Source organism: Rhamphochromis longiceps, linkage group LG14 (assembly GCF_057381845.1).
Source record: "Rhamphochromis longiceps isolate RC_006_pf linkage group LG14, R_longiceps_female_GT1.1, whole genome shotgun sequence".
Lineage (NCBI taxonomy): Eukaryota > Metazoa > Chordata > Actinopteri > Cichliformes > Cichlidae > Rhamphochromis > Rhamphochromis longiceps.
In genome coordinates, this window is record NC_140570.1 from 28169329 (window position 1) to 28194733 (window position 25405).

A 25405-nucleotide genomic window follows, 5' to 3' on the forward strand; every position below is an offset into this window, starting at 1 on the left:
CATGCACGTTAACAGGCATCACTGAGGAGTGACCACTGCATGACAGATGCACTGGAGCTTTCATCTTGTAAACTGTGAAGTCATGGAGCTACTTGAAGCCGGATCACGCCCCCATTACCACAAATTGGCCAATAGGAGCTGAGAGGCAGAGTTGTCCTCCTGGCCGCCATTAAAGAATTCAATACATGAACTGAAATAATGGAAATCTGCTGGACCTATGGAGCAGGCAGAGAAGAGTAGCTGATGAGTAGTCACGCTAGTTTGGGGTGTTTCATTCGTTTTAAGGGTAGTTTTAATATGACGGAGCACCATGGTGGTTTTGGTGAAAAGGAGGGCGGCGTAGCGGGTTGTTTTATTTAGCTGGCGAGCTAACGCTGGAGCTCTGGTATGTTAGCGAATGTGCTAGCAGGCTAGGCTAGCTCAGGGGGAGGAGGGGCGAGTTCCTCCGCTTTGAAATTGTTTCAGAGCAGCTAGCTGCCATTAGCATTAGCATACCAGCATCTAAGTTTTTCTTTTAAGTTTTTGAGCTCGTATTTTTATTGCGCATTTAACTTTTTCCAGTGTTGTATTTAACGCTAGTCTTTCTTCGATTTGTTATCGATGATTATTTAATGTTGAGGTGATGTAGCCGCAGGCTTGCGGCTAACCAGATCAGACAATACATTTCAAATAGGATTGATGAATCGTATAGCGAGAAGCTTACAGTTGACGCGTTCTGGCTGTCTGTCTAACGTTAGCTTAGCTGCCAGGCTAGTGGTGGTGGCTAGCGCCGGTTAGAAGTTGACTGTTTAGCTAGCGTCAGCTAGCTGACGCTAGCAAGTTGGCAGCGCTTTAACGGGATAATTAGAGCTGAACATAGCTTCGCAAGCGAGTTACCCAGATCGGCTATTGCCCCCCGAAGATGATTGAGAACATGGATTTTAACGTTACAACTACGCAGTGAAAGGATGAGTTCGTGCTTTGTACCAAACGGGGCCAGTTTGGAGGACTGCCACTCCAACCTCTTCTGCCTGGTAAGACTCTGCTCTGTGAGCTAGCGAGCGTTAGCGATCCTGAGAGGCCAGAAAGCCATTTTGGCTAATAAGGCAACAAGCCTTGTAACGTCAGTTGCAGATTGGAGTGAAGGCATCGGGCCTGCAACTAACAAATCGTGATCTGAGCCAACTTTCATAACAGAGCCAGCACATTCTGCATGACAACTATGTTGAAGGCTGGTTGATAAATATGGCATGATCTTGTGTTTACACTGCACTGAGTGCTAAAACATTCCGCTAGCAATAACGTTATTTACATGGTGGTAAAAAGAACAACTAAACGAGCAGTTTCTCTAAAACCAGCTGAACATATTGTTTTCCCTTGATTTAAACTGCACTGCATGCAAATTAATTGTGGCTGTCACCAACCATTTTGAGACAGATCAGTCTGGTTTTAAACTGACAGGTCTGTCATTGGTTGTTAACTTGTTGGTTGTAAATTATTTCCTTATAGTTGTGTGTTATGCCTTCAGGCGTGATCATCTTGGCAAGTGTAAAGAGTAAAGGAAAACTTTCAACAGTGTAAACAAACCTCAATTTTCAGCTTTGCTTATTCAAAGTTTCCTCTTTCTGTTTTCTCAATATAATTGTAGGATCTATACCTTACAATATAAAGCACCTAAGGCAACTGCTGTTGTAATTTTGCACTATATAAATAAAATAAAATTAATTGAATTGAAAGTAATTTTAGCAGCGAAAGCAGTGGCTGGCTTGTTACTGCAGTGTGTTAGGTCAAGATGCATGAAGAGTTATGCAGTAAACAGCTGGAAATTAGCTTTATGCTCTTCAGTTTTTCTCTGTGTTTATTCTCACATCACTATTCTTCTCTTTAAGGCTGATTTGACTGGAATAAAATGGCGGCGTTTTGTGTGGCAAGGACCCACCTCCTCGCCAATCCTTTTCCCTGTGACTGAGGAGGACCCGATCTTGTGCAGTTTCAGCCGATGCTTGGCGGCAGATGTGTTGAGTGTTTGGAGGAGGCACCAAACCCCGGGTCGCAGAGAGCTCTGGCTCTTCTGGTGGGGTGATGACCCCAGTTTTGCAGAGCTTATCCACAATGAGCTCTTAAGTAAGTTCATTTAACCTCTCCACGAATTCTGCAAGATTTGTGATTCTGACAACATCAGAGTTTATTAGATGAAAATGTTTATTTCATTTCACTGAATTAAATTCCAATGTTATTTGGTGATTTACTCCAAATTATATGTGGACTCTTGTGCTTTTGCAGCAGTTAGTTCAGTTTGTGCCATCTGAACAATTTGAAATTGAAGTGTGTAATTGTTGATATTAATAACAAACCTCTCTAGAGATGCTGTCCTGAAATGCTTACTGCATTAAAAAAATTTCTTATACATTTTTGATGATGCAAAGTCTGATTAAAAATAATTTCTAAGACCCTTGAATTTGTGGCTAACTGGTCTTTGAATGTCTTTAAAGCCTTGTGAAATTGATTGGCCCTCAGCCATAGAGACGCAGACTTGCATGGTAGGATTAGAACAAGTTGTTGTGCATCACAGTCACCTGACACACTTCTAGATTTCTGGAGATTCAATCCTGCTTTGTTGATATTCATATTCTTAGAGAAGAAGTACCCTTAGGGGCTAACACACAGGTATTTTGTCTCAGGTGTGATGAAGTGTTACTTGTAGAAATTGCTCATTAAAGAAACAGAGTTGGCAACAATTTTTCAAATCTCTCTTGAGCTCCAAAGATAGTTGGAAGAATTTTCCACTATGCAGGGAGTATAGCTCTTGATGATCAGAAAGGAATGGCATGAGTAAGCTTCACCTAGATAATCATTTCTCTGTAATTTAACAAAATAGTTTATTTTCTGTTACATAAGTCAGTAACTGGGTTGAAGCCTTTTATTTTGGATCACGTCATTACATAACAGCAACTAAGACTTTTATTAATATTAAATATTTTCCTGTATTTATATGCGGTAGAGCAGCTGTAACTGTGGTGTTTTTGGGTTTTTTGTTTGTTTGTTTTTTGCATAGCCAAATTAAGGCTACGGGTGTATGACAAAACCAAGTACATTTAACACTGGTTAGCTTTATCAGGGGAAAAAAGCTTTGATTGTTAAAGTCATCATGTTTGCATCTGCCTTGTTTCAGGTGAGGAGGATGGTGAGTGGGAAAGTGGCCTATCCTATGAGTGTCGAACGCTCCTGTTCAAAGCCATTCACAACCTGCTGGAGCGCTGCCTCATGAACCGGGGCTTTGTTCGTATTGGCAAGTGGTTTGTCAAGCCATACCAAAAGGAGGAGAAGACCATTAATAAAAGGTATGTCCTGCTTCTTTCTAGAAAAATTGTAGGATATTCTGTGAATTGTTAAATTAAAGATGACACTTCTCTTGTAATACTCTGTACTCTTAACTGGGGTTCAATTCAGTCTTTTGTACTGATACAAGAGCATATTCATCTCATAGTTTGCTATCTGTAGGGCAGATTAAGACAAAGTTCACTATGAACCAAAGACGCAACAGAAGTTCCTTTCCACATTAAGCCTGAGCTTACACATACGTCAGGGTGTTTTGTTTTTTTTTATAACACAAAAGGACTAATACAATTGCTTAAGGGTAAACATGTCAGTGGAGTAAAGTGCCATGAATTGTGATTGTGCTGAAGGGTAAAACATTAGTCATGTTGGCTGTTGGAGTGTTTTGTTTTTTTTTTTGAAAATTCGATTCATGTATGGGTTTTTGTTTTTTTCCAGCTTTCTTTAATCAGAGCAGAACAAACCATGGAATGTGACATATGTAGGAATCAGGAACTGAAGCACGCATGTGTTAGACATGCTAAAAACAGGGTAATTTAAGTGCATGTGTACTGCTTAAGTTACGGGGGAAATTCAGCTGAGCTGATGTGCTCTTTATGGTGTGAAGTTAGTATAACAATATCTGGCCTTTCACATTCTTTAATCATTCACATTACCATTTGTGACGCAGCTTGGGAAATGTTGCATGTGTTGTTTTGACTATGCTGTGGTCAGCTTATATCTGTTTTTAGGGTTGAGCCACCCTTTTCTTATAAGGAAAATAGTGTTTTGCACACTTTTTATGTCTTTCTTTGAGCAGTGTAATCACGACATTAAAGTATTGCCTTTAACACAACATCTGCATCTCTGATATAATCCTTAATAGATACACGACTGTGGTCTGTACCTTTTGTATTCATGTACAACTGACTCAGTGTTGGTTCGCCTCTATGACATCCTTCAGGTCTCAGAAAATTCTGATTCGTGGAATTGCACAAGATCTAATGATGTGATGGATTATGGCAGCTTTTGAATCACATCACTGGCATGGCACATTGTCATGCTACGCTGTTTCCTTTGCTGTGAACCAATCCATCTTTTTGAGTCCAATACCACTGTTGAATTAATAAGTTCACTGGAAACATCCAAGTTGTGTAATAAATAAATAACTTCATTTAAAAATGTTATTAATTGATTCTTAATGTTATATTACTTTGGAGTAAATAAAAAGATCTAATTAGATTTAATATATAATTACATTTATCTAATTTATTTGGCCCTTTCAGTTCAGTGTGAATTTTTGTGTTTTGTTGTAATTTACAGCCACCCCGGTGTCTCTGCTCTATTATTCTGTTCGCTGTTTCACTGTGTGCACTTCTCGCCACTCATAAAGCAGAGCAGATGAGACAGTTGATTAAGGAAGGTGATAACAAATTGTTACGGTACTTTAAGTGAAATAAATGGTTCTGTTGGAGTTTTAGACCTAACATAATGAAGAAAAGATTTATGGAAAAGCCATGTGAGAAGGCACTGTTCACTGCTTGCTGTAAAATCAAAATTAAGTAACAAATAAGGTGATTTGTTGTTGTAGCCAGTGTGAAATGCCATTGAACTGCTGGTGCCCTTCATGCAGCGTTGCTCTGCTTCTAGCAAAATGTGCTGCTTTAACTACAGCACTGCTGACATGTGATGTAGTTAATGTGGAATGACATAAAACAAAATAGAATAAATAATTCCATTATCGCAGTTACTGATCTCACTGGCTCAAACAGCAGGAACGGTATTGCATCCATAGTTTTCTGTGAAATTGTAGGCTTTTGAGAAAAAAAAAGTTAAAGAGAGACATTTATTGTTCGCATCTCTCCAAAGCCCAAAACTGGGCTGTTGTTGTTGTACAAATACAAGCTTGAGGTGAACTAGCAACAGTAACACATAAATATCTGCCTGGTTCAGAATGGAGTTGTGTAATGCTGTACCATAAGGGTGGTGACATAGATTTAGCATCTGCTGTTGAATAAGGAGCCTGGAGGACCCCAGAGTTTCCCGACAAGCTCATTTGAGTTTCAATTTCTTGTGTGTGTTCATCCAGGGTGACTTTGTGTTTGATGCACAAGCCTTTGGCTTAGTTCCCTCTGGCTACTTTTTCAATGGTTTTAAAGAGTTTTAGCAGTTGTATAAAAAGGCTGTTGTGTTGAAGAGGAGGTGATTTATTGCTCACTGGTTTTTAGCTTCTGTTTTTACATAAAGAGGTCCACAGGCTTGTTTTGTGGCAGAGAAGCTGCACCTCTAACAGAGGAGTCTGGCAGCCTTGCTGTCGCCTGCCCTCTCTGACTGGTAAACACAGCAGTCTCTGGAAACTGCTGAGTTTGCGCTGTGGTTTTACAGAAATCATGTCAACGAGTACTATTTTAGTGAGTTTTGCTGCCTGGCCTTCCAGACGTGGTTAGAAAATAAAGATGGCATTGTTTTCACATTTCAGTGCTATAAGAATTTCTTATGCATATTTGTGCTTCATATTGTCAGTTTGCTTTACAGCAATTTTTAAATCCGTGTGTATACTGCGTGCACCATCTGATTGGCGGTATTAGCCTTGTGTATGTGGAACCTACCATTATCACGTGATATGAATCAATGAGGCCAGTGGAATATGAAAGGAACTGTGTGGTTTCCATTATCAGCCCTGCCTTTTTTCTTTGAATCATTCCTTAACAGTGAATGAAAGAGAGTACACCGATAATCTCAGTTGCCCTTAGGGAGTTTATCTTCTAGGTGTTTGAGACAAGTGTTTGTTTATTCATTTACTGATGAGCTTCTGTTGTATACCACTCTTTCTAAGCATAACAGTACCTCTTTCTGTCTTTGATTCACCTTGCAGTGAGCACCTTTCTTGTGCATTCAACTTCTTTGTACATGGGGACAGCAACGTGTGCACGAGTGTTGAGATAGCTCAGCATCAGCCTCTTCAGCGATTGAGCGAGGAACACCTAAGCCTTGCACAGCAAAGCTCCAGCCCCTTGCAAGGTAAGATCACAATAGTTGTGCACAGTAGTCATGCATTAAATGGAACTAGACCAACGTTTTGTTTTTAGAATTAAAGTACTGTAACTCTGCCCTACAGTCATCCTGAGCCCATATGGCTTGAATGGGACCCTCACTGGCCAGGCTTTTAAGATGTCAGACCACCCTACTCAGAAGCTTATCGAAGAGTGGAGGCAGTTCTATCCCATCAGCCCCAATCCCAAGGAAGTCCAGGAAGAAAAGTTGGAAGATGCAGACTGGGAGGATGACTCCCTGGCAGCTGTGGAGGTCCTTGTTGGTAAGGCTTCTTAATATGTTCATAATGTGGTGGTGGATCACTGAATGCAAGGAAGGAACAGAAAGGTAAGTTTATTGATATTCATTTATTTAGTCGTGCCAGTTGAAAAATACAGTACTACATTTTCAGCTCTTCTTGATATAAAGATGACATACCTGCCAACATTTTGGTCTAAAAAAAACCACAGAGTCCAGGAGGATTATGTATTTATTTGCTTATTTAAATAAAGCTTCTCATGTGCTCAATAAGAATTGCTTAAGTGGTAAAGCTACAGCTAAAATATTGAGCCATCCATATACCTGTGCCAAGAATAACTGTACATCCTTTGAAGCAGGTTGTGGGTCACCAGGTTGGATTGACAAATTGATTAAAATTGCATGTGGGTCGATTGTGTGTGCGCAGACTGCAATTCATACCCAATCTTGCAGTTTTGGTAAAACTAGGCAAAGCTTGAAGTTTCAACCCTCATCCACCAGTTAGCTTGTTAGCGTAGGCCAAAATTATGGCCAAAATGGTTATCAGGATTTTATTACCTGTTATTTGTTATAATTATTCATTGATTTGTAGTCACATATTTATTTATTTATTTATTTTTGTGCTGTGATCTCGGTGGCACATATCTTGGTAAACATTAGTGCTTTAAGATCCATGTTGTGCTACATTCCTGCTAATGTACAAATATTTGGATCAAAGTAAAATAGATCCCCCCCCCCCCTTTCATCTAAATTCAGTACATTCTTAAGAAAAAAAATCAAAATTTTAAGAATTGTACCAAAACTGGAGAGACAAGATTAATAAATGAACAGGGCACTGCTTTCACATTTACACGGTACTACAGTCCTTTATTCACTTGACAAGTGCATCTCTTGGAAGCAAATATAGTCTTTTTATTTCATCTATTGTGCATCCAGGATGGGTATCAATAAAACCTCGAAGTAAAGTACTCGACAGCTGTGTATCCCTGTCCATGTCCCTTGCGATGTTTTGCATACAGTTCAGCTTTTGGCACGCTGGAAAAATAACCGTGCAAGGGGAAAACGTATCTGTTGTCCAGTAGAGGTGGGAATCACCATACATCCCACGATACGATATTATCACAATACTTAACGCATGATACGATATTATTGCAATTTTTAAAAATATTTTGCGATATTCAGATTCTGTACATAAAGGTAAACTTTATCAATATTCATTTTATCTAATATCAAAGTCTCGCACTCAGTCTTTCTCTCATTTCAGTCAGTTTTATTGTTGACAAACTGAACGGTTTGTATTACAGTCTAGTCCAACTTAACTGAATGCAACCATCTGGTACAATTATAGCTATTCTGAACTATGAAATTTATGAAAACTTCAGCAACTGAAGAATTTGAAAGTAAATTAAAACAAAATATAATTTTACATTAAATAAAAAAGTTTTAAACTTAATTAAAATAAAACATGTCTTAAATTAAAATAAGTAAACTATCATGTTTATTGCTGCCAAAAAAAAAGTTAAACACATTTGGACAGTGAAGGAATGTCAGAATTCTTGCTCAGAAAAAGGATCAACATGCTCTGAAGTCAGAGCAGGTTCCATTCCACAAAAACTTTTTTGTAACAAAATATCGATTTCTGCTGTCCCTGTATCGATACATTATTAGCAAACAAAATATCACGATACTACACAGTATCGATTTTTTCCCCCACCCCTATTGTCCAGTATGTAGACGATTTTCCTGAAGTGCTTGTGATTGCGTGTTTATTGGAGACACATCTTTGGCCAAATGGAATCTGATTTCATTTGTGATTTCAGTGCATATTTGTGAGCTGGATCGATACGCTGGTTTGCTTTTATGGACGTCTGAATTGATGTTGGACAATTCATGTTAGCAACTATTGCATTGTCTTGGCTTTCATGTAATCAGTATACTGCAATTTGTGGTGTGTTTTGTTTTTTTGGGTTTTTTTAGGAGGTTCAATAAGACACAGTTCTACAGCACTCCTTGCATGCGATTATGGCTGCAACGATTTGTCGAGTATTTCAAATAATTATTAAAAATTCGCGACACAAATTCTTGCTTCAGTGCTTTGTTAAAGGCACAGCTCTGTAGTGCGGCACTGTTACCATGGAAACCAACATTTCCGACTAAAAACAGACTTGCATTACAAATGTATTTAAAAGCAGCGTGTGAATCAAAAGTTTGACAACATTAAGCCCACACAGCCCCCAGTTTTAAACAGAAATACTGATAACACAGCAGTGGTGATGAAGACGATGGCACAATTTAACGTGGAGCCGGAGTCTGTTTACACACCGCAAAGAGGCGGAGCCGGTACCAAGATGGTGAGCTCAGGGAGAGTGAAAGAAACAGTGTTTCTAGTGTCCAAAACGGCAACACTGCTCCCGTAATCACCATTAAAACCTTTACTGGGGAAAAGCGAGTCTTTAATCGAAGCACCTGATCAACAAACACTGACCTCAAGAAAGGCAAACTTTGTAACTGCTTCATCCACCACCATTTGTTTTACATAGTGAAAAATCTCCAGTAAGCGTCCAGAATATGTATTAAAATATGCAGATGAACTTTTAACTTAGTCTGATACCATGTTTAAATTATACAACTTGCTGAAGGCTGATGGCAGCCATCCTATTTTACATAGAAGCGAACAAGGGTGTGAGTCTAAAGCAGGGCATGGTGTCTTCTAGACCAGATTTATTTCAAGGTTTTCAGAACATTTTTCAGATTGAAAGTGAAATAATATAAACTACTGTCTCAACTAATTTATGTTAATATTTAAAAATATAAAAATTAAAGCGTTTTTCACAATCCAGTAAAAATGAAATGAAATGTAAAACTGAGCCACTGACCTGAGGGATTTTAGGTTGGACATTGAATTATTGTTAATATTAAATAATGTCTACACTATCATAACATCTTGTTTTTAGCAGCACATAAGCTTTGCATCAAAGCACAGGGCAAACTTCAGAATGCTGATATGGTTGCTTCTCTTCGTTGCAGCCACCACATTCTCCTTACAAACAAAAACTTACTCATTCACGTTCACACTTAAACACATGTACCAAAACATAAGCCTTCCAAGAAGACAGAGTAAAGATTTTTTTTGTGCCTTAGTTTAGATGGCATATTTATCTTATTTTATTTGACTTTGACTCTACTTGAGAGTATTTATATATATCTGCAATTGAGAAAATGTTTTCTTTAAAAAAGAAAACTTAATGTGGCACGTAAATACCAAGGGTTGTTTTTTTTGTTTTTTTGTTGTTGTTTTTTTTTGACAAATGAAACAGATGATGGATGCAACAAAAAACACTGCAATTTCTAAAAACCAAAAGAGCTCTTGAGCTCTATTTATTATTGCTCATTAATAAGATAAAATTATTTCTTATTCTATTAATCGATGGAATAATCTATAGATTACTTGATTACTAAAATAATCGAAAGCTGCAGCCCTACACGTGATTTCGTCTTTAACATCACTTACCATAAATCTGAATATTTCCAAACAGATTATCTTCTGCTTCAAGGGACAAACTCTTCACTTTGTTTTTTGTTTTGTTTTTTGTTTGTTTGTTTTTCAAAAAAAAACAAGCTCTTCACCTTGTGCTTTACTAGACATTTTAATTTTTTGAATTTCTTTCTTTAAACGTGGTGTTACTGATCAGGGTTTTAATAGTTTTGCAATTTTCATTATTTTTAATTTTTATTTAGTTTTGACTTCAGATTTTCAATTTTATATCAATTTTAATTAGTTTTTACCAATTGTTTGCTAGTTTAGTTTAGTTTTTATTTTTTTTGAAAATCCTTAGTTTCAGTTTAGTTTTGATTAGTTTCAGTTATAGTTTTAGTTGTGTTTGCAATAATTAAGTGTAACAAAATCCCAGTTTCATCATATCAGTCATGCTCTTCTGCTCATCCTTGGGTATGTTGCTATTCCAGCTACCATACCCTGCACCCCGGACAGGTCGCCTGTCTGTCGCAGGGCTAACACGCAGAGACAGACAACTCACATTCCCACCTATGGGTTGTTTAAATAAATAAATAAATAAATAAAGGCAGATGAACAACCATTGATACCAGGCAACTATAAAATGTATATCTTGGCCCCAATGAGACTATTAACTCTTGCAGCACCGGGTGTTCGTAATTTTGGTTCAAGTGAATTGATAAACATTTTGAAGGCAATTGACTCACACAGTTATGTAGATATCCCCGTCCTGTTGTCTCGGGATGCATCACGCTGCCTTGCCTGAGGTTAGCGTCTGTTTCTGGGGATGAGGGTTGAGTGTGCTCCCTTACCTTCTCAAGGTAAGCTAGGTTAGCCTTCTTGTGTCAGCTTTTCAAGTGCACTTTTTTTTCCCTTTAGAAATGTCCCTCATAATTTGTCTCTTTCCACTACAAGACACTTGCTTTATCCAAAACACAGTCATATTCAAAGTAATCCCAAATTGGACTCTGGCGCTTTCTCCCGACTTTTCCTGACATGATTCTGCGCGTGGACGGAGCAGCAACACAGACGACTCGACTAACGTACTGCCACCTGCTGGCATAATGAGACACAGCAAGAAAAAAATCTGGAAACTAAACTTCATTTTCACCCTTGACTATTGTATGACACGCACACATCAATGAAAACTAAACACATTTTTGCTATAAATTCAGTTAATTTTAGTTAGTTTTGTGAACACTCATTACAGTTTTAGTTAATTTTCCTTTTTTTTTGTTTTTATTTTTATTTCCGTTAACGAAAATGTTTTTTCACTTCTAGTTTTCGTTATTTCGTTAGTTTTCGTTAACGATAATAACCTTGTTACTGATACAGACTTATCCAGGAAAACCTCAAGCTTTACAGTGCAGGGAACAGCTGTGAATGGCTGTGATACGTCATTGTTTATGGAGCAACTAATTTGCTTTTGGTTTGCGCTCTGTTGGTGAAGCACATGCTTCCAGTATCCCCCGTTCATTGAACTGTGGGAAGCCAAAGTCATGGTTGAGATCAAAATCAGAATATTTGTGCAGCCTTACAATTATTCATAATAAAGTTTGAATCTCGTGTAAATTACGAGTGTATCCTGGGAAAACGGCAACACAGGAGGCACCCGAGATATTAAATACGGCAAAGCCCGAGGAAAAAGAGTGTTGGCATTTATGAGATAAATGGATCAGTCTACAGCTATAACAGAGCCCTAAAATGTGTCTGTTTTTTGTGGTTTTGTTTGTTTGTGTTAAAGAAAACAGTCCAAATAGTTCTCTCTGTCACTGGTACTTTTGAGAGACACTATCCTTTTTTTTTTTTTTTTTCCTTTTTTTTTTTGTAGAGTGAAGGTGAATAAATGAGTCAGTTATACCAAAACATTGTTGCATTTAAAAATGTGTATTTGGTTTGTTCAGTTCTGTTTTGAATTTTCATGCTGAGTTTTTAAAATGAACAAATGTCTTTACTTTCAGCGGGAGTAAGGATGGTTTATCCTTCCTGCCTGGTGCTTCTCCCTCTGTCGGACCTCCCTACTGTGGTCCCTCAGGGCTCAGCCAACGCCTCAGGAAGCTTGTGTGGTGCTCAGCAGGGCCAGGCTGCTAACAGAGATCCTGCCATGTCCTCTGTCACTCTGACTCCTCCAACGTCACCAGAGGAGGCTCAGACTGGTAAGAATTACAATTTAAAAATACATGTTCATCAGCCTTTATTTTTGTGAGACTCTGCATACCACTGCGGTTGTATTTATTTTTATCATCTTTATCTTACCTTCTCACAGATTATCAGCCTGCCCAGAAGTGGCTCAAGTTGTCTTCTGCATCTGATGGCTACAGCTCTAACAACACTCTACACGGTGGTAAAATCCCTCGCAGGATGGCCAGCCAGATGGTGGAGTCTGTATGGCAGGAGTACAACCTAAACCATACAGGGAACAAGTATGTTTTTGGCCATCTCTTTAAATTTGCATTTGTTCTGGTTTTGCCTCCATCCAGATGGATAACGTGTTTGTATTCCCACTCTTTCTAGGAATAAGTTTACTTCATTGACAAATGGAACCTGTGAGGAGGAGACAGAAAAAACAGGACTCTGGGATTTTGTGGAGCCAGCTCATAGGCTGCATTGTAATTGTGCAAGGTATGTTTAGTGAAGTTAATTCACCAGCGATTTAGTTATTTATTTAAAATATTTTATAGCCATTATTTGTTTTATTCCAAACAGACATAAGAATTCGAAACAGCGGTCTAGCAGCACCTCAGGACACCCACCTTCATCAGGACAGCCTGCCCTGCCAGCCCCCAAGCACAAGCTGGGCGAGAAGCTGGAGAAGGGGGAGAAGCAGCAGAAGAGGCCACAGACACCTTTTCACCACCGCAACTCTGTGAGCGAGGAGCAATCCCTGGAGCCTCAGACCCAGAGGCTTTGCCTCAGATCGCAGGAAGAAGGCTCGTATCCCAGCTTGCACCATGTGGACACGGTGCAGTCTAAAGCCCCTACACTGCACGCCCACGGCCCTCCTGCAGACCTTGTTGGATCTCCACCTCCCCCTCCTCTCAGCCCACATCCCTGTGATCACGTAGAAGTTGACATGACTCCTGGTGGCATGAAGAGCTCGTCAACTCCCATTCACCAACCATTCTACCCGCCATCAGTGGAACCTTGTCAGATGCCACCAAAGGGCTCATCTGAGGAGCCTCAGACGGAGAACATGCCTATGCCTTTGCCCTTTCCCTCAACCTACAATGAAACCCTTGAACCCACCATCTTTGTAGGTTCTGCCATCAGCCCCAGTGATGACTCCACCCATAATCCATGGAAGTATTTCCTCCTCCCTCAGAAAAAGCCCTCAAACTTCCTGACACCCCAGCTACCTTTAGATAAAATGAGAGAGGATTCTGCAGGTGGTGGAGGAAGTGAAAGTGTAGTCTCTGTCACAGAGTGAGTATCTGTTGTCTGATCGGCGGATGCTTTAAAAAAAAAAAAAAACTTTTTTTTTTTCTTTTTGTGAATTTAAAAATAATGTATTTGCATGCCTTAAAAATGTCTCTCTCCTACACCCCTCCCAGGTTGATGTCAGGATCCTCGCATCCCCTGAAAGTGTCCCAAGAGCTCATCAAGACTTATACACAGCGGAGAAACAGCCATCTTGCTTCCACCTCAGGAGATGAAGAGCCTAGTGAGGAGCCAGACCCTTATGCCTTCGTCGAAGGAGATGAGGAGTTTAGCTTTACTGAGAAGAAGGACAAGTCTGGAGCTGAAAAGGACGGAAACAAGAAACACAAGGTGGGTCCTGACAAAGGCTGAAATCCTTGTTTATTATGACATTTGATGAAATCTACTTTCAGTCCCTGGTAAAGTACTTGTTGGAACTAGTTATTTTGAACATTTCTGTGTTTTTTATATTAAAGGAGGTGAATCATTTAAACATTTTCACGTCTGTTCCAGTGCTTATTTCCTTCATTTCTCTGTGCTGCATAGTAGTAGTTGTCTTTTGAGAGCACACACTGATATTGCTGGGTATTGACCATTAGTACTTAATTAGTAACCAAAATGTGTCTCTATCACAGGTCCTGTTAATTAAATTTGCTTTTACATACTTGTCAGCTTCACAGTCATGTTTGCTTGCTCAGATATTTACTGATGTAAAGTACGTTTTGGTTTCTAGTGCCAGCACGTATACCCTAGTGAATCACGAAAAGACTGTGCAGTCATCTTGATAATTGAGTCACATTTTTCTTATCAAATTCTCTTGTGAATTTGTAGAAGAAAAGTTGTGTAACAAGGATCAGCAGCTGATTTTAGATGTTTCAAACCTCACCCTGTTGTGTTATGGCTAACTCTGAAAATCAGCACTCGGTGTGCAAAATAGTGACCTTCATTTTAGGAACATGTTTGATAATCAGAGCTTTGTATACAAGTACAAATAGTGGAAATTTTAATGACAAACAAATGGTCATGACGATAATTACTGTCATCTTTTTGTTTAACCAAGGTGGATGAAGGAACTGGAACTTCTGCAGATGGTGAGAAGTTTATTCATTCTTGCTTGGAGATTTCTATGTATGTTTATTTATTTGCTTTAATTCAAAAAATGTCCCTCAATTTGTTTTGCGGTGTAGATGGACAGTGTCCTACAGGCAGTAAACCCTCAGCCTCGACCAGCCTCATCCACGAGAACGACTTGGCTGTGTCCTACAGCGACCTGGATAAAATCTTCAATTCAGATGAAGATGAGCTAACAGTGAGTGCATGTTGTGGCATATTCAGGAGCTGATGGTGATGTCTCCTCATGAAGCCTGTTAAAACTCCAAGATGTACTGAATATGCTGACTTGTTTTCCCCATTGCACAGCCTGGATCCAAAAGAGCTGGTGTTGGTACAGATGACAAGTTTGGCTCTAAAGATACTAAGCCAACTGCACTGGATCCCCTGTCTTGCATAAGTAGGAAAATTAATCATCAATTACTCATTGTTCATCATGGATCATAACTACGTAAGTTGTTGTTTCAAGAGAAGTAATAATGTCTTTTCCTTAGGCTCAGTAGACTTGCACACAATGTTTCCCACCCCACCCTCCCTGGAGCAGCAGGGTTATTCTCCCATGAACTCCGGCAGCAAGGACAGCTTAGAAGCAGGGGCGGGGCTCACCTTGTTGGACGGCAGCATGCTTAATAACCACTTCAAGATGGAGGTGGAGGAGGGTTTCTGCAGCCCTAAGCCATCTGAAATAAAGGTACAACACATCACGCAATTACCAAGTAGAGAGGAAACTGATCATTTTTCTTTATTGTTAAATGACCTGCGTTTTTGTTTTCAGGACTTCTCCTTTGTGTACAAGCCAGAGATGTGTCAGTCATTCATTGGCTGCTCAATGTATGCCCCCCTGAAGACACTACCAAGCCAGTGTCTGTTGCCTGTCAAACTACCAGAAGACTGTGTGTACACGGCGAGCTGGACCATGGGCAAAATGGACCTGATACCCCCAGTGTCCAACACTAGTCTCCTCACTAAAGATAGGTAAATGCATATTCTGAATTAACTTTTTCCCATCTTTGATGTGTGATCTGTTGATCAAGAAGGGTTTTTCTCACAATTTGAGTTTTAGTCTTTTACAGTACAACTTCAAATTTGTACTGAAAAGTGACGTATTACACTTATTTCCAGCTCTATATTTTTATTCATTCACAGTTCTGCAGGTTTCACAGTTCAAAGTGATCATTATTTATCTTCCAAAGAGCCTAAACCAGCCATCAGGTCATCCTATGTCTGAAACAAGTTTATTATGTGCAGCTATCATGTCGGTGGCTGCACATAATGAACATTGCAATGTATGTAGAACAAGAAAGAACGTAAATGCATGTAAACGGTACTCTTCAGCTGCTATATAACCAAACATCACAACATGAAACCCTAATCACTGTTCATCTTTATATAACAGTAATGTCCCCAGTGTGGAGCCTGACTATAGCCAGACCTACACCCCGCAGACCCACCCGCCCTTCATGTCCAGCAGCGCTCCTCCCAGCAACAGTGGTGCAGGTATTCTACCATCCCCAGCCACACCACGCTTCTCTGTGCCCACACCTCGCACACCCCGCACTCCACGGACTCCACGTGGCCCATCCAGCGTCCAGGGCTCCCTCAAGTATGACAGTTCTGACCTTTACTCTCCTGCCTCCACGCCCTCCACCTGCCGACCCCTTAGTTCTGTTGAGCCAGCCACCGTGCCCTCAATTCCCGAGGCTCACAGCCTATACGTCACGCTCATACTTTCAGAGTCAGTCATGAACCTCTTCAAGGACTGCAACTTTGACAGTTGCTGTGTGTGTGTCTGTAACATGAACATCCGTGGGTCAGATGTAGGCGTATACCTCAAGGACAACGGCGAGGCCCAGTATATATGCACTTGTGGTTTTAGCGCTGTCACCAATCGGCGCTTTGGCCAGTCAGCTGGGCTCTTTCTAGAGGATGAACTGGACGTAGTTGGACGGGGCTCTGATGCTGCTCGAGATACAGAGCGGTGTTTCGAAGAGCTGCGAGCTTCTACATCACACAAAGCCAGCAGCCTGAAGGAGAAGCCTCCAGATGAGTTAATCCTGTTGCTGCAGGACCAGTGCACCAATCCATTTGCCTCGATGGCTGGTGTGGAGTACCCCAAACCAACTTCAGCCCCCAGTTCGTTCCTAAGGGTGGAAGAGAGAGACTGTTATAACGACTGCTACATGGCACTGGAGCATGGCAGGCAGTTCATGGACAATATGTCAGGAGGCAAAGTCGATGAAACACTAGTGAAAAGCACCTGTCTTCATCAGTGGCCCAAACGCAAATGTATGTATTCTCACATTACTGCTGCTTTAAATGTAGAGTTCTTCCTTATGTGTTTCTAGCAGAAATGTAATACTTGTTTCCTATTGGTTCTTCACTTGTAGCAGCAGACATGAGCAAGCTATACTCTGTGGATGTCCTCCGGGTGTTGTTGTCCCTCCAGCCTGTGCTGCAGGACACCATTCAGAAGAAAAGGAGTGTGCGCTCTTGGGGCGTTCAGGGGCCACTTACCTGGCAGCAGTTCCATAAAATGGCTGGGAGGGGATCATATGGTGTGTCGAAAGCGTTTTTTGTTTGTTTGTTTTATAGAGATAAATAGAATATTGTGGAAGTTTATGGCTTTGTTGTCTTCAAAGACACTAACTTGTCTCCTTATCTTCACAGGTACTGATGAGTCTCCTGAGCCTCTGCCCATCCCAACCTTTCTGGTTGGTTACGAATATGATTTTGTGGTACTGTCTCCTTTTGGGTTGCCCTACTGGGAGAAGCTTCTCCTGGATCCTTTTGGTTCTCAGAGGGATGTGGGATATGTTGTCATTTGCCCTGATAATGAGTCTCTGCTCCACGGGGCCAAGACCTTTTTCAAAGATCTAAGTGCAATGTATGAGGTATGCACCTGGCAGTTTATTAAACTCACCCTTCCTGTGCTGACATGTCTACAGAAACAGTTTTGTAGCTCTGCAAAAGTGATTCACACTGTTGCACTCTTGTTTTCTTTTCTTTTTTTCCTTGACAGGCATGCCAGCTGGGGCAACACAGGCCCATCTGCAAGAGTCACCCAGAGGGCATATTGAAGGTTGGCACCAAAGAAGGCAGGAGCATGACAGAGCAGCCTCTTAGTGACTGGTTCGTTAAGATGGCTGCCAGAGAAGGAAACAATGAAGCCTTTAATAAGCTCAAACTCTTTGCTCAAGTGTGCTGCTATGATCTAGGTAATGTGATTGCTTGTAGTGCTGAAAACCTAAAGTAAGTAAAATCGCATGGTTTGTAAAAATGATGATTTATCATTTTTCTTTTGGGATCCCTTTCAGCTCCATACCTGTCAGAGCAGTCTTTGGATAGCTCTCTGTTGACCCAGCGGAACCCTACCACAGCCGCCACCCCCTCCTTCCAGACCTCTAGCTCTTCCAGCACTTCATCAGGACTCCAGAGCACCAACACTACCGGCTCCAACACCAGCTCTGCCCAGCCTGCCCAGGTCAACAGCACCCCTCCCTCTTCATCCTCAGGCTCACAGACTATTGGGGGAATGACCTCAGCCAAGCCAAGTTCCTTCTCGCCATTTGGAACAGCAGGCTTGCAGGGTGGAGCGTCTCAGAATGGACCCCAGCCAAACTCGCAGGGCACAGGGGGAATGGCTGAAAATGGATCGTCTGCTTACCAGTCTCAAGGACCCACTGAGAGCCCAGAGAGGTAGTTAGATCTGCTGTTACATCACCTGGCCAAAGGACCAGTGACCTTATGCCGTAACTAGGCGCCTGTTGTCTTATCTCTCCATATTTCCCAAAAATTGTTAGTCATATTTGTTTTTTGGGGGTTTTTTTTATGCACGGTCACTTGGGATCTGTGATGGTTCATGAGCCAGATTATATTTTGAATCTTTCCTAGCAAATGCCAGTTTGCTCATTTCAATTCTTTCTATTTGACAGAATATCTCAAGTAGTAGAGCGTTGTAGTTTGGTACTTAGCTCACAAGCCTTTTCATAACTGGTATGCATTCATGGGATAGATAACCAGTGCTGAGTTATTTTAAGCTGAGATGGAGATTGTTTCTACAACTGCTTTACAAAGACAATCTGATAAAAACACACTGACGTGCTCAGTTCCTCGACAGTTCTGTGAGACACCTTCTTTCAAAGGTCACCAACACTTACACATGGTCTGTTTGATATATGCAGTTTTTAGGCATTCATTGACCAAATAGTCTTATTGGTAGTAGATTATATTTAAGGTTGATGAATGACCACATTGGTAACACTGCATAATCAGCAGGGAAAGTTCATCCTCTGGCTAAAAAAGTATTGTGTGTCACGTGTTTTGAAGGCAGTATAATATTAGTGAGATCTGAAGTTTTGTTATGGCAAAACACATCTCATGAGTGCTGCGTGTCTCTACTTTCATCTCAGTAATTTTATTTTTACGTTTCTTCTGATGGGAGCTGCGCCTGCCAAGATTTGGCTTGAGCCATTTTCATACATGATATTTGGACAGTTTCTTTCACATGTAGCACACAGCAGGCACAATTATACTGGAAATACTGGAGTTTATGTCAGGGAGCTACCTAAATAAAGTGTGCACGCAGCAGTATACAAACATCCATTTGCTGGAGATAAATGCACTGAACAACTACAAAGTGTGGATCAACAGAGCCCAGAAAAGTGTGGACTTTGTAGTTGGGCTGGCAGGTTAAATAGTGGCTAATATCTAATCTGACTGCTCTGAGTGTTTTTGTTTTTTCATGTGCATGTCTTTCTAGTAATGTCTAGAAAAAGGTTAAGGCTGCACAGGACGCATGCAAAAAGCTTCAGTTGCACACTGTGGACAGTAATATGAACATTATTGACAGATCTGATGAAGATAATTTCTTGGCCTGTTTCAGTAATTATCTGCCTAATTTTTAACAGCACAATGGAGAGAGACAAAGTGGGTAAGCCAACAGACGGAGAGTCCCATGCTGTGTCTTACCCGCCTGCTATAGTGGTGTACATCGTCGACCCCTTCAGCTACGAAGACGCAGACAGAGAAGTCCATTCGAGTACCTACACGATGGGCCTACTGCGCTGCTACATGGAAATGCTCCACATCTTGCCTGCTTGCATCAGAAACTCTGTCTCTGTGCAGGTAGAACAACACTCTTAATAGTTTTAAAATTTCATAACTGCAGATTAAAGATGTGGCTAAATATTCTGCGTAGTGTATAAAAGAACAGACTCCAAAAGTCAAAGATATTTCACAAAATAAGTTCATTTTCTAAATATAATCTACAGTTTAATAACATCTGCTCAGTTTTCTACTTTGGTTATAATAGAGAGGGTTACCAGCTGCCACAAAGGGAGGTGAGAAGGAGCAGGGGAATCATTAGCAGGCACTAATGGAGGTGGTAACTGCCACACCTGTGATATAGTGGCACAAGATTGCATCAGTATGCCAGAGGGAGTTCTGAAACACAAGAGGCGTGAATGTGCTATAATGGGTTCAGTACAGCAGCAGCATAACTGTGTGGGCTAATATCCATTCAGTCCTATCGCTGCAGACATGCTAATCTCTCAGATGTGCTGTCATTAACTCTTCCTTCGAGCTAAGATGTGGCAATATTCTTAGTTTAGTAAACAAACGGTTTGGTTTGACCTCCGTCTTCTATGAACAATATAAGATTAAAGACACCCGTACTTCTTATCATAATTGTTACGGCGTTCCTGTGGATTAATACTTTTAAAACCTATTCTGATCTTTGGATGAAGCAGAAATTTTATGTTGGGATTGAACTTACTTACAGCAGTGTAGTTTTTGAAGTTCAGGGTTCACTAATGTTTCTTTCACCACAAACTATTACTAATTGTCAGAAAGACCTATTTTGAGATTTCCATGTCCATGAATTATCATCTACAACACAACCCAGTCAGTAACACAGAGAAACTTTCAGTAAAAACAAATGTGTAGTGAAGCTCAAGTCTAACAAATCCATAAACATCCAGCACTACAGGCTGTCCTAAAATGCCTTTTTTCCTCCTTTTGTGTCAGATTGTTCCCTGCCAGTATCTGCTCCAGCCAGTGCACAGCGCAGGGCGCCACGTCTACAGTCAGCACCTCAAGTCGCTGGCTTTCTCTGTGTTCACTCAGTGTCGTCGGCCTCTTCCCAACTCCACCAATTTCAAGGCTCTGACGGGCTTTGGTCCTGGTCTTGCCATTGACATGGCACTCAAGAACCCAGAGGTAACTACCCTGATGCTGAACTCCTGAGTTTTGTTGAAGCTGTATGTCTACAGACAATTATGCTGTTGTACCTTCTGTCACTCTCAACTTGAATATATATATTTTTGTGTTTGTGGGCTGTGCAGAGGCCTGAGTGTCTGCGTCTCTACACGCCACCCTTCATTTTGGCTCCAGTGAAGGACAAGCAGACTGAGCTCGGGGAGACGTTTGGTGAGGCATCGCAGAAGTACAACGTCCTGTTTGTCGGCTACTGTCTGTCACATGACCAGCGATGGTTGCTGGCCTCCTGCACCGATCAACACGGAGAACTGCTGGAGACCTGCATCATCAGCATCGATGTGCCGAACAGGTGCCTGTTCACGAAAGATTTACCTCAGTACCACAGAATCAGTTTGGTTATTGATACCTAAGTCTTTGTAGTTAAGTGTAAAACAATCTTAGTTAGCAAAGACTAAATATGATAAATGTCTTTGTTTTAAGACTGAAATGAAACATTTTTAAACAATAAAGGCTAAACCCACTGTGGAAAGTAAATTACGCTAAATTAAATTGAAAGCTAGAGAATCAAAACTAATTAAAAAGCAAAACTACCTCATAAATGCATTACTGTATTATTGTTGCTGCAGGGCTCGCAGGAAAAAGGGCTCAGCCCGACGGCTGGGTCTGCAGAAGCTGTGGGAGTGGTGCCTCAGCCTGGTGCAGCTCACGTCACTGCCATGGAGGGTCGTTATCGGGCGGCTTGGAAGGATGGGGCACGGCGAGCTGAGAGGTACACACTTCAACAGTGTCTGCAGAGCGGGCAGTTTACATATACGCACGCGCACGCACACACACTTATGTGCTTGTGTCTTGTCTGTTTCAGACTGGAGTATTCTGCTGAGCAGGAGGAACTTGCAGTCCCTCAGCAGGCGACTGAAGGAGACGTGCAGGATGTGCGGCATATCTGCTGCTGACACTCCCAGCATCCTTAGCGCCTGCTTAGTTGCCATGGAGCCTCAAGGTTCCTTTGTGATTATGCCAGGTAAAAGAAATAATATTTAAAGTTTGGCTAGTTTCACTTCATTTACAAAAAGCCTGTAAATCTGACAGCGCTCTCCTTCGTCTCGTCTCTGCAGACTCGGTGTCGACAGGCTCCGTGTTTGGTCGAAGCACCACCCTTAACATGCAAACATCGCAGCTGAGCACCCCTCAGGATACATCCTGCACACACATACTGGTATTCCCCACGTCAGCCATGGTGCAGGTCAACACTAACACTTCAGAGCCCCTCGACATCGACACCTTTAACCAAATAAATCCCGGTATGTTTTCACAGCTCACAGAGCTGCTGCAATATATTTCTGCTCAAAGCTGGAAAGCCAGAATGACACATTTTTCCCTCTCTGCAGATGGATCAGAGGGAATGAACATCTTTGAGTTGTTTGAACAAGACATGGATCCAGACTTCATCAACATCCTGCCCAACTCCCCCACAACCTCCCCTGTTCACTCCCCGGGCCCCCAAGGGGGAGATGGAAGCAAGGTCTGCCATCTTTTTCATGAAGTCACTCATCAATATAAAATGTCAGATACAGACTTTAAGATTATTAACAGGCTGTGATGTATGAACCACTCGGCAGTAATTAAACAACTTCTTCTGTTTTTCGTCCTCAACTTAATAGTTACATTAAAAAAAGTAAAAAAAAAAAAAAAAAAAGAAGAAAAGCATGCTAATGAGCAAAAAAAAATTAGGTGCCCCTTGGTTATGAAAATATGATGCCTGTTTTGGCTGCAGCGATGCTCTAATCGATGACTTTATCACCTTCGTTTCGCAGGGTCAGAGTACAGATCGGATGGAGTCTCACGAAGAAGCGCTCAACATCTTGCAGCAGCCGATGGCTTTGGGTTACTTTGTCTCCACAGCGAAGGCCGGACCGCTGCCCGACTGGTTCTGGTCAGCCTGCCCCCAAGCCAAGAACCAGTGCCCACTCTTTCTCAAGGTGACTCATACCTGTACTACTAAAATTATATGTTCATGAAGTCTTGAGTAATCGCAATAATGCCGTTCTTCAACAAAATGCCTCTTTGTCGTCGTTGCTCTGACCTATCGACAGTGCTGCTTGTTTGCTGGTTTAAGAATACTGACTCTTTTACATCAGTTGATGAAATAATGAGATTTTACAGCTCTACATGCAGATGTGTTGAACCTGAAATTCAGTGATTGAATCTGAAGACTGATTTCATTTGTCTCTTTCTTTTCCAGGCCTCTCTTCACCTGCACGTGTCTTCTGTCCAATCAGATGAGCTTCTGCACAGTAAACACTCCCACCCCCTGGACTCTAACCACACCTCTGATGTGCTCAGGTCTGAACTGTAACCAAACTCAATTTTTTAATAATTAGAAAGACATTTGTTTCACTCCCAGCTTTATTAACATTTCCATGTCCTCCTCCTTCATGCCAGATTTGTTCTAGAGCAATATAACGCCCTCTCCTGGCTGACGTGCGACCCTGCCACCCAGGACCGGCGCTCCTGTCTGCCTGTTCACTTTGTGGTGCTCACCCAGATGTACAACTTTATCATGAACATGCTCTGAACTCTAATGGGATCAAACTGCTGAGATTTGATTGGAGGGATCGCTCAGACATGTTGTGGATTTCCTGCTACAAAGACACCCCGACACTCGAAAGGACCTCGCACTCCATCAGGGTAAATGTGGACGAAGCACCCTCCTCTTCCTCCTCGTCCTGGTGTATCTCTCAGAACTCTAACTGGAAGTTTCCAATGAATCAATCAGATGCCAAGAATCCATTTTATCACTTTGGATGATCAAGGGACATTTCATAAAGGAGAAAAATGTCTTTTTAATGACTGTAGATTGCAATCTATGAGATTTTATCATAATGAAATGCCTGCATATATTATTTATTGTAAGTTTTTTAATGTGGAATTTTTAATGCTTAATATCTTTTATATATTACAAATCCTAGAGGGTGTGTACATCTCACTGTACAGGAATTGGTATCAAAAGTGTAATTTTTCTCAAATACAAAACGAAAATCCTGTTCAAGTGAATTTGCTGTAGATTGCTTTTAGAATATTATTTTTTCAAAGGGGTACAGACCTTTCTATTGCCATGCTGTAATAATGAAGTAAAAGCTGGCCTGGGCATTTGTGTCCCACCCAATGAGTGGATGAGACTTACCTCTCTGTCTACTTTGGCTCCAGAGTCTCTTGCACAGTAACTCAGTGAGCTCTGAAGAGGAATTAAAAGGTACATTGTCAGATTATATATTTTATATAACAGATTTAGGTAACTGTGTGTGTATATGTGTACATAGTAATTGTGTGCCGCTACTGATGGTGCAGCTTCTGTTTTAGGAATAAAGTGTCTACCTTACTGTCTTCGTCTTTATCTTTGTAGCTGCTTGCAGCTGTCATAGTCTTTTGTATATAAATACAGCCTCAGATGAACAACAACGATACATGTGGCATGCTGCCTCATTATTTGACAAAACTAGTGTGTAAAAAAAATTAATTACATACTGACTGTATCCAAAGGAATTAAGAGGACAAGAAGCAGTCAGTCAAATGTACTTATTTAGTGATTGTCAGCAAAACAGAAGTGTTGGACAGTTTGCTGGTTTGAAGTAGTGATGTGTGTTAAAATGATACTGAGGAAGAAGGACATCAACTGTGCTCTTAATGAACTAACCATCAATCTGGAAATGGCCTTAAAATCTTTCCCGAACAGTGAAAAAAGGGGAAAATGTTCGAGACAGTATTCACAAATTCAGCCGAGCAACGCTCTGAGAAACTGCACTGCACAACACAGGCACTACCTCTCAGAGTGTAAAGGTCTCAGCTCATGACAGCACGGTTAGGAGCGTTGCCAGCAGAAAGTCCCTTTTCTCTAATAACAACATGGCAGCACAGCCCAGGTTTGCAAAGTCGCATCTGAATAAATTAGAATAAAGTGGAGGTCCTCAGCTGTAACAGACAGGGCAGAATATCAGCCTCACACTAACTTAAGCACAGTGGTGCTGATATGGGGTTGTTGGCCGGTCACAGAGCCTGGGTAGCAGGGCTGTGACAGAACTAGGGGCACAGAAGGGAAAAAAATAAAATTTCAGATTAAAGTTTAAATACTTGTTAAGAAGCTGTCTTGTGATATAAATCTTCTCTACTGCACGAGGCTGACCATCAGTTGTCTTTGCGTCTATCCGCTGCCAGCCGTCTCATGTTGCGCAAATCTGCCAACTTTTCCAGGTTTGGGTTTTTCCTTCTGACCAGATGCAGCTCTTTGTGCCATCTCTTCCGAGCCATTATATTTATTACTACACTGTGTTTATGTGTTAAAAGATCAAATAATTTCTTTGTTATTGAAACTGATTCTGAAGCACACTTTCACAAACGTATCTATGCACGGCATTTCGTAGAGGGCTTCACAATTCTCTAAATATTATTTCGACTTTATTTGCAAAAAGAGCAATGGCATTTTTTTTTTCATAATGTGTCCCTAAGGCGCCTTTGTAGTCCAATAGCTAAAGCTTGGCCCAAATTGGGTCATCTTAAGGTTATTGT

The 25405-nt window shown here is 41.1% G+C and overlaps 1 protein-coding gene across 2 annotated transcripts; it reads left to right on the forward strand.

Annotated features, from left to right (window-relative positions):
- The first annotated feature begins 149 nt into the window (after positions 1-149).
- Positions 150-24221, forward strand: LOC146654302 (mediator of RNA polymerase II transcription subunit 13-like). Of its 2 annotated transcripts, XM_085429467.1 has the most exons (30): positions 150-1013; positions 1869-2103; positions 3152-3320; positions 6170-6315; positions 6413-6610; positions 12061-12255; positions 12366-12522; positions 12614-12721; positions 12806-13522; positions 13651-13867; positions 14577-14607; positions 14704-14825; positions 14936-15026; positions 15121-15317; positions 15402-15601; positions 16023-16912; positions 17014-17181; positions 17294-17517; positions 17646-17841; positions 17941-18322; positions 19534-19750; positions 20651-20842; positions 20968-21191; positions 21469-21611; positions 21705-21863; positions 21958-22143; positions 22231-22364; positions 22657-22821; positions 23085-23185; positions 23285-24221. In XM_085429467.1, the coding sequence occupies exons 1-30, from the start codon at positions 948-950 to the stop codon at positions 23415-23417; spliced, it is 6363 nt and encodes a 2120-aa protein (XP_085285593.1). In that variant the 5' UTR covers positions 150-947; the 3' UTR covers positions 23418-24221. The 2 variants fall into 2 exon arrangements, with proteins under 2 accessions (XP_085285593.1, XP_085285592.1); XM_085429466.1 differs by having other exon boundaries at positions 14577-14825.
- The last annotated feature ends 1184 nt before the right edge of the window (positions 24222-25405 follow it).